The following is a 9,571-nucleotide window of genomic DNA, read 5'->3' as shown; positions in this document are numbered from 1 at the left end:
GTACATCTTGAACGCAAGGTTCACCGTGTACGTTATTCCTGGTGACAAGAATTGAGTTTTTACACGTGTATTGAATATCCCAGTCTCCGAACGGTAGGTGCCCATAGCCAATCTGCGTGAGTAGTAGCAAAGAATGATACATTTCTTTACCCTAATCAAATATTCTCTAAAACTAAAAGCAAAAGGTAGGTGCCCATAGCAAATCTGCGTGAGTAGTCACCTTGAATAATAATCAGCCGACCATATACTACTCTGAAATTCACTTGGCGCTGAATCCAAACATTCTGAAAAAGAGATCGTTTCACAGTGTTCTCCCTTCGTATTTGATGAGAGCCACTGTCCATTAAACAAGGTCAAGTTAGTTCATTATTAATCAGAGAGCAATCCTTTTTTATACAACAAAATGTTCTTTAACAGGATTTATGAATATTAAAATTGAACATTTTTAAAATACGTTTTACTTGCATGTGTAGGATATATAGCATGTTACGCTACTTCTATTAACATGAACTTTTATAGTTTTGTTTATAATGTTGGTATAAGAACATATCCAGAACAAAATTGCAGCCAAAATTCTTAGGGTTTTTATTATTTTCAAGAGTGAATAACAACTTGAGAGCAATCGGCCTCATTAAATAGAAAAAGAAAATAACTTCAACGGCTCTAAGCAAAAGACTCGGCCAACATAATAACCAGGCCCAACAGTCCTTATTCAAAATAAAAAGATAAATACTTAAAAGATAAAAATAAGTAAAACTCTTGAAAAATAGGCTGCATTAGTTTGAATCATATTTTGACACCACCCCTTGATTCAAACTCCTTAACTCCAAGCATGTGTCTGAAATAGACGAATTTCTCCCTTGCCAATGCCTTTGTCAGTATGTCAACTACCTGATCATTAGTATTGCAATACTCAAGAGCAACCAATTCTTGTGCCACCATCTCTCTAATAAAATGATGCTTCAGTTCTATATGTTTTGACCTGCTGTTAAGAACCGGATTTTTGCTCAGATTGATGGCAGATTTATTGTCACAAAATATGACAGTTGCTCCTGTTTGTGACCACCCCAAATCTTCCAGCATCCTTCTTAGCCACATAGCTTGACATGTGGCTGTTGTAGCTGATATGTATTCGGCTTCAGTGCTTGAAAGAGCAACTGTGGTTTGTTTCTTTGAACTCCAACTGATCATTCCCCTTCCAACTGAGAAAACATATGCTGAAACACTTTTTCGATCATCCACACATGTGGCCCAATCACTATCAGTAAACCCACATAGTTCCACCTTAGAACCCTTTTCATACCACATTCCAAAGTGAGTTGTGCCTGCAACATACCTGAGGATTCTCTTGGCTGCACTGAGATGTATCTTTGATGGAACTTGCATAAACCTGGACACAATTCCAACAGCATGTGATATATCAGGCCGAGTATGAGTAAGATAGATCAAACCGCCAACCAAGCTTCGGTACATGCTTTCATTTGTTTTATCAGCCAAGTCATCAACCATTAACTTCTCACTCGAGTTCATAGGAGTATATTCAAATTTGCCACCATTCATTTCAAATCTGGATAATAAGTTCTTGGCATACTTTTCTTGACAAACAAATATTCCTTGCTTAGATTGAGTAACTTCTAAGCCCAAGAAATATTTTAACAAACCCAAATATGTCATTTCAAACTCTTTCTTCATTCCCTCCTTGAACTCATTGTTGAGCTTTGCATTTTGACTTGTACATATAATAGCATCAACATATAAGCATACATACATCAGCTGGTTACTCCCATTGTTTTTTACATAAAGTGTAGGCTCATTGTGACTTCGATTATACCCATTTTTGACAAAGTACCCGTCAATCTTTGAGTACCATGCCCTTGGAGCCTGCTTTAAACCATAAAGGGCCTTATTCAACTTATATACTTTCTTTTCTTGACCAGCAACTTCAAAACCTTCTGGTTGCTGAACGTATATCTCCTCTTCTAGATCACCATTAAGAAACGCTGACTTAACATCTAATTGATGTATAACCCAACCCATTTGAGCAGCCACAGAAAATCACAACCCGTATAGTTTCAAACCTTGCCACGGGTGCAAAGGTTTCTTGATAATCAATATCGTGTTGTTGAGAGTAACCCTTTGCAACAAGTCTGGCCTTGTACTTAACCACTTCTCCTCTTGGCCCTATCTTAGTCTTGTACAACCATTTAAGTCCCACAGGATTTCGGCCATGAGGTAGAGTGACAAGTTCCCATGTGTGATTCTTTTCAATGGAATGAAGTCCTTCTTTCATAGCAAGCTGCCACTCTTTCTTGACTGATGCTTCTTTAAAAGTGGTAGGATCGGTTATGGTAAGAGCAAACCGACAGCTTGAAAAACGGCATGAGTAGCTTCATCAATCTCGGGTGCACGGTCATAGACATCATTAAGATCAATAATTCTGGGTATAGGAGAGGTTTGATTGCTGAGGTAAGGTATGGTTGGGTTTGTAGTTTGGGAATTATTGGTTCGATCAGGGTTGTTGTTGAAGTTGGTTTGTGAGGATGTGGATTGTTGTGAAGGCAAGGGTGAGTTATTGGTATTGTGTGATGATTGAGAGTGGTCAGTATTGATCGGAGGTTGTGGAGAGAGAGGATCATTTGTATTTTCAAGTACAGGTTCCAAAGGAAACGGGTCAAGATAGTTGATGTCATACATACTACCTTCATGACCGTGACCAAAATCCCACTCTGTGTCTTCGTGAAAAACCACGTCTCTGCTGGTTAGGAAACTTTGAGTCGTGGGATTATATAGCCGATAACCATTTGATTTAGGAGAGTAGCCAATAAAGATGCATTTCTCGGATTGGTTATCCAATTTCTTCCGGTTTTGTGAGGGTATTAGCCCGATGTGCATAACAGCCAAATACTCTCAAGTGCCTAACCGATGGTTTGGCACTATTCCATGCACCCCACGGAGTCTTATTGGCCAAGGCTTTTGTAGGGGCAATGCTGATTAAATAAACAGCCGTAGCCACACCTTCTGCCCAGAAATAATTAGGCATCTTTTTATGTTTCAGCATGCTTCTAGTCAGCCCCATTATTGTCCGATTTTTGCAAAATCCTTTATGAGTTCTCTCTTTATGCCATGTGAATCACAAAACTCATCAAAATCCTTAGAAGTGAACTCGCCACCTCTATCGGATCTAACAACTTTGATAGAATGATTACTTTGATTTTCAACAAGGGCCTTGAATGATTTGAACTTACTGAAAGCATCAAACTTGTTAGTAAGAAAGTAGACCCAACACATACGTGTTAGGTCATCAATAAGAAGGAAGTAATACAAGCTACCACCCAAGCTGGCCACTTGCATGGGGCCACACAGATCCATGTGAATAAGTTCCAACTTCTGTGTGGCTTTCCATGATTTAGAAGTAAATGGCTCACGAGATTGCTTTCCTACAACATAGTGATCGCATGATTCCAAAGGTTTGATACTTGGCAGGCCTAGTACCATTCATTTGTCATGCAATAGTTTTAAACCGAATGTGTTGTAGTGACCGTACCTTGAATGCCAAAGTCTTGTTGTTGATTCATCTTTGTGTGTAGACTTCTGACTTTCAGCTCCTTTCTGATTTGCTTCAGGTTGTGATGCATCAACCAGAAACATATGTTGCTTGCAACTGGAACCGTCATGAGAACCATCTTTGATTCTTTACACGTGATAACACATTTGTCATCATCAAATAAAAAATGAATAGCCCTTTCTCATAGTTGGCCCACGCTGAGCAAATTAAACTCAAGCTTGGGAACAAAATAAACATCGTCCAGACGTTTGTAACTTCCATTCTCCTATTCAACCTTAACCGTCCCTTTTCCTTCTACCTGCACCTCATTCTTATCACCAAGATGAACAGTTAACTTAAAGTTTTCATTCATCTAAACAAAACTTTCTTTAATTCCTGTCATATGATTAGAGCAACCAGAGTCTAAAAACCAAATACGAGTTTTGTTACCAGGTTGTGAGGAGTTAATCATCAGTGACATTTGAGGTTCAGGAATAAGAGCCATGAACAGCCTTGGCTCCTCCTTTGTATTGTCTTGTACTTCGTCATCGTCGGCTGCAACATTAACGTGTTGTTCTTCATTATACCAACAATCTTTTCTGAGGTGCCCAAATTTGTTGCATATTGTACATTGGGGAACCTTGTTTTTATCAAAGCTTCTGCCACGCTCTCTTCCTCTGAAGGATCCGCGGCCTCGCCCTCTTGATCCACTACTGGATTGAGACCCTATTTGAGTCTTCTCAAGCATCACTTGTAATGCTTGTTCATCACTTTTTTGCTGTTTCACAGGCATCCTTCTGTTGATTCTTTCTTCATGAGACTGTAGAGACCCCATCAGCTTGACAGGAGATAGAGTTGCCAGGTTGTGAGATACTTCAATTGAAGGCACAACATAATCAAACCTGGAAGTAAGACTTCGTAACACCTTCTCCACAACGGATTGATCTGTGATGTCTTCACCGAACGACCTTCTTAAACTGACAATCTCCATAACACGTGAAAAATACTCTCCAACAGATTCATCTTCTTTCATGCAGAGATTTTCAAAATCCCCGCGTAGGCCCTGAAGCTTGATGGATTGCACCTGGGAATCACCTTGAAATTCAATTTTTAGGATTTCCCACGTTTCCTTGGCACTCTTTGCAGCAGCGATTCGTGAGAAGAGTTGCTCATGTGTGGCTTGTTGAATGATAGCCATAGCATAAGCATCCTTCTTCAGAGCATTCTTATCTTTTTTATCAACACCAGACTCCACTAGGTCCCAGAGATCTCTGGATCTTAGGATCGTCTTGACTTGGATGCTCCAGTGTTCATATCCTGCACCTTTGAACACTGGAATAGGGATGGTAGGGTTAGTATGATCGGCCATGGAATTAGGGGTTGATGGGAATTGGATTTATCTTAAGAATTTGAGCACGTAACCTTGCTCTGATGCCACTAATGTTATTCAAAATAAAAAAATAAATACTTAAAAGATAAAAATAAGTAAAACTCCTGAAAAATAGGCGGCATTAGTTTGAATCATATTTCGACATATAAGTCATTGAAAAATAAAATAGAAGTTTGGATTCCTTAATAGCATGGCTTAACTAATATTTCTTCACATCCCTCCTGTTAACATTCTACAAGTAATAAAAGAATCTAAAGCAGTGGATTAAAGGCATAGCAATAAGTTACTTACTGTTTTGCCGCGGTTAAGGAGGACCCCTTTGCACAGAAGTTTCCACAGTTCAACTTTGGATCTGTAGTTAAGAGGAGGTTTAGTCATCTCTTCGTAGTCAAAAAGTGGTTTCCGTTCACCTAAAACGTGATTTGCAAGTGCAGTCTCAAGTTCTGTCACAACATCAGCCATCTTTGGCCGATCTTTAAGAGATTCCTTCAAACATTGATATGCAATGTGTGAAAACGTTTCTAAAGCACTCTCATGCAGTGGTTGAATTGCTGGATGTTTAAAGATGATATCATTAATTAACTTCTTCTCCTCATAGCTTTTAATCCATGTGGGCACTAAGTTATATTCAACAGAACTATTGGTATATGTATAGCACAGTGTCCCCCATAAAACTTCAACTAGCACCACACCAAAATAGCATACATCCGACTCTTTCGTTAGGGTGTTCGTCATTGCATACTGCGGATCACAATACCCAACAGTACCTGCTGCTAAGGGGATAACAGTCGATTGCAGCCCATTAGCTGGGCACAATGTTGAAAGACCGATATCGGAAACCTTAGCATTCCACTGGTCATCAAGTAGGATGTTGGCGCTTTTCATATCACAGTGGATAAGTATTTGGTGTGTCCCCCTTGGATCATGAAGGCAGCTTAGTCCCTTAGCGGCATCGAGGCATATCTTGAGACGTTTTGACCATGTGAGTTGTGGAGAATTTAAATGGCATTCAAGGCTTCCACGAGATGCATGCTCGTGCACAAGGATATCCTCGTCCCCTTGGCTACAAAATCCCAGAAGGGAGATAAGATTTTCATGTCTGTAACGGGAAAGGCGTCACAATCTCTTTCAAAAACTCAGGTATTTCTCGTCCACGGGTACGATCCAGTCGCTTAATAGCGACCATGCTTCTCCCCTGAGAGTGAAAGACTTCTCCTTTATATACATTCCCAAAATCACCATGTTCGATACAGTTTAAATCATCAAAGTTGTTGGTGGCTGATGTTATCTCTTTGAGTTGAATATGTAGACCTCGAAATCCCTACATATATGTCGAAAAAACAATAATTATTAAATTCAAATTAAGGAGGGGTTTCTAAACAATTGCAGGGGCATAGCTTGACCGAAGATAAAAAGATTTGAATTTTAAATTTTTGTTATATTTTTCTTATTACAATTTTAATTCAATGATAGTAAAGGAACAAAAAAACATTTTTTAACGGCGAATTTCTTTTAATTTTTGTTGTCTGTGGGACTTGAACTCAAGACCTCCCAACCCAAGGTGTTTAAGGCTTTGTTTTTGCCAATGCTGCCATTTAAATATGCTATAAACATAACTTACCATTATATAAGAGAAAATCTAAAGCTAAGTAGCTAATTAGGAGCCTTTACCTGAAGAAATTTAATCTGCACTTCGCTATACCTCCTGATATCTAAGTGCAGCCTCAAGCTTTGTAACAACTTCAGCCATCTTTGGCCGATCTTCACGATGTTTCTTCAAGCATTGATATGCAATGTCTGAAAATGTTGCTAAGGTCCTCTGATCCATCGTTTGATCAGGGGTAGGATGTTTAAAGATGATATCATTTAATTTCTTTTGTTCGTACTTTGTAGTCCACGTGGGCACTAAAATCTTCTGAACACGACCATCACCACGTCTATAGCATAATCTTCCACATAAAATTTCAAATAATACCACACCAAAAGAGTATACGGCTGACTCTTTCGTTAAGGTGTTGGTCATCGCATACTTCGGATCACAGTACCCAAGGGTACCTGCTGCTAAGTTGATAACAGTCGATTCCAGCTCTTTAGCTGGGCCCATTGTTGAGAAACCGAAGTCCGCAATTTTAGCATTCCAACGGTCATCAAGTAGGATGTTGCCGCTTTTTACATCACAGTGGATAAGTCTCTGGTGTGTCCCCCTTGGATCATGAAGGTGTCTTAGTCTCTTGGCCACATCAAGGCATATCTTGATACGTTTTGACCACGTGAGTTCAGAGGAACCTAAATGTCCTTCTAGGCTTCCATTAGATGCAAGCTCATACACAAGGATCGCCTCCCCCTCTTGGAAACAAAATCCTAGAAGAGAGATAAGATTTTCATGCTTGTATTGGGAAAGCATTGTGATCTCCTTCAAGAACTCACGGTCTCCTTGGTCTTGGTCCTTGTTACGATCCAGACGCTTAATTGCGACTATGCTTCGGCCCTTAGAGTGAGACACTTCTCCTTTATAAACTTTCCCAAAACCACCACCTCCGATATAGTTCTTCTCATCGTTGAAATTGTTGGTGGCTGAAGTTATCTCTGCCAGTTGGATTTTAAGATCTTGAAACTTGTGCAAGACTTCCTCCATAGTTTTGATCAAACAGTAACTCTAGAATTTAAATCAAGGGTTCATTTTGATCAAATAATAACTGTAGAATTCGAATCAAGGGAGCTTGACCCGACCGATCAATATATATGTGTAAAGAAGAAACACAGAAGATGTTTGTAAGAGAATTGAAAGATGGTTAATTAAGAAAGGATAAACACAAGATTGATTTAATGAGACTAGTTCGATGTTTAGCTCCTTCAATAATTACATCTTATTAATCAAATGATTTCATTAAAAAGTTGTTTAATTCCATGTCTCTTTAGTTGACATTAAGATGCGATGGCCAAATGCAGATCATGTATATAAATATATATTATTGATGAACTTCTTTTTGAAAATTCACCAAACAGCCATTTGGGTTTTCAATTTTGCAAAACATAATCTCATCTCACTTTTAACACTTTCAAATCTAACAGCCATTAGTTCCAAAAATAATTTTAACTTTATTACCTTTTTCAAAATTTAAATTATACATATAATTTTCTAACTTTAATACCTTTGGGTTTAGATCAAATACAAATTAAATTTGCATGCTAACGGTAAGAATCAAGTAGTGTAATTACAATACGATGTAATTACATAACTACGTTATTTGTAAATATGAATACTTGATTCTTAAAGTTAGCACGTTAATTTAATTTGTATTTTACTTTCCCCATTACCTTTTTGTTATAACATAGCAATACTATAAAAAATATTCTTCGTGTAAAACTCTCTAGGAAAATAATGACCATACGATAAAAATTGTGTTGGGAGTATAATTAGTTGAGCTTTATGTTAGAAGCTATAATTCACCATTACATATAAAAACATGACAGTAGTAGTTTTTATGGTAAACTTGTTTGTTTTCCACTCCTCACCTCACCTCACTATCTTCTTGGTTACAAAACACATCAATCTCTTCTCTACCCACACTCAAAAGCTAACCCAAACAAGTATCAATCAATATCCACATCCACATCAACAGTCTGCAACAAAAACAATCAACACATGCTTATTACTAACAGCTGTAATTTTAACCCTTTTACTTTATCAACAGGTGTGCTTACATTAAAAACATGTTTCTTTTATGTATCAACGAGGGACTCTCTTACGGCTGAGAATCTCCTGCTCTTTAAGTCGGTGCTGGAATCTAGCAAGCCGAGCTTGAAGGCTCACAAGACTTGCTGCTTTGCGTGACAACACAAAACTCAATTGCGTCACATAATTGTCAATAAGACTGCCCGGTTTATCAACTTCCGCCAACAATTTCATTTCCTGTTTAAAAAATAATAGTGCTATTAGTTACACCTTTTTACACAGTAGAAACACAGAAACAGTTAAATGCAAAGTATCGCTTACTTCACGCACTATCTCCATTGTATCTTCAATCTCTTTCATGTGTGCTGCAATTAGAGCTTCTTCTTCCTAGCAAGAGCATACACGTATGGTCAAACTTGGTCAACTTTACAAAAAATCATTTATCACACATTGACTACTTACCTCAAGTATTTCATTGACATTCTCATCATGAAGCTGCTCAGATTCCAACTGTTTCGATGTCATAAAACTGGCATTGGGAATATTTGAATTATCAGTATTATTACTATTATTACCGTCTCTTTTTAACCACCCGGTTTTTTCAGATTTGTCTTCTCGGAAATCTTTTCTTCGTGGCGGTGATACCTTCTGCACAGTTTCTTCTGTATCAACCGAACTTGGTCTCGAGTACATTTTCTGATTATATGAGCCACTAAAAGTGTTTTTTGCATCGGTATTCTCCTTTTCAAAGCCACTATCATCCCAACTTTTAAAGGAGTAATTTGAAGAACTTGGAGGTGGTTGTTTCTCAAAGTCTGATGTGGCGTTGTAAGATAGATTGTCTCTTTGTGGGCCCCTTTTAGCTGTATCCATAACTTTTGCTTCTTGATGGCGATCATAAATATCCTCTCCGTCAGAAGAAGCTAACATATTTGCTGATGAAGAGTCTTTACTAATTGTT

General features: G+C 38.2%; 3 protein-coding genes across 3 annotated transcripts in view; all 3 read right to left on the bottom strand.

Annotated features, from left to right (window-relative positions):
• Positions 1-216: 216 nt before the first annotated feature.
• Positions 217-6,041, bottom strand: LOC143536648 (putative serine/threonine-protein kinase PBL28). The gene is made up of 2 exons (XM_077030589.1): positions 5,226-6,041; positions 217-336 (listed from the first exon to the last, which is right to left on the bottom strand). Exons 1-2 carry the CDS (start codon positions 5,817-5,819, stop codon positions 217-219), a joined length of 714 nt encoding a protein of 237 aa, XP_076886704.1. The 5' UTR covers positions 5,820-6,041.
• A 589-nt stretch (positions 6,042-6,630) lies between these two features.
• LOC143536647 (receptor-like protein kinase HERK 1) lies at positions 6,631-7,569 on the bottom strand. Its single transcript, XM_077030587.1, has one exon. It carries the CDS (start codon positions 7,567-7,569, stop codon positions 6,631-6,633), a length of 939 nt encoding a protein of 312 aa, XP_076886702.1.
• A 1,080-nt stretch (positions 7,570-8,649) lies between these two features.
• The window catches only part of LOC143536667 (kinesin-like protein KIN-13A), a 5,354-nt gene continuing 4,432 nt past the window's right edge, over positions 8,650-9,571 (bottom strand). The window contains exons 8-10 of the mRNA XM_077030603.1: positions 9,073-9,571; positions 8,932-8,997; positions 8,650-8,847 (exon numbers count right to left, since the gene is read on the bottom strand). The exon at positions 9,073-9,571 is cut by the window's right edge and continues 57 nt beyond it. Of these exons, the coding sequence (XP_076886718.1) occupies positions 8,665-8,847; positions 8,932-8,997; positions 9,073-9,571 (748 nt within the window). The 3' untranslated portion in view covers positions 8,650-8,664. The remainder of the gene's footprint in view (positions 8,848-8,931; positions 8,998-9,072) is intronic.

This window comes from Bidens hawaiensis, unplaced genomic scaffold, assembly GCF_021521415.1.
Source record: "Bidens hawaiensis isolate Kalapana, Puna unplaced genomic scaffold, B.hawaiensis_p1.1 tig00010855_1, whole genome shotgun sequence".
Lineage (NCBI taxonomy): Eukaryota > Viridiplantae > Streptophyta > Magnoliopsida > Asterales > Asteraceae > Bidens > Bidens hawaiensis.
This window is presented reverse-complemented; position numbering and strand designations above follow the sequence as displayed.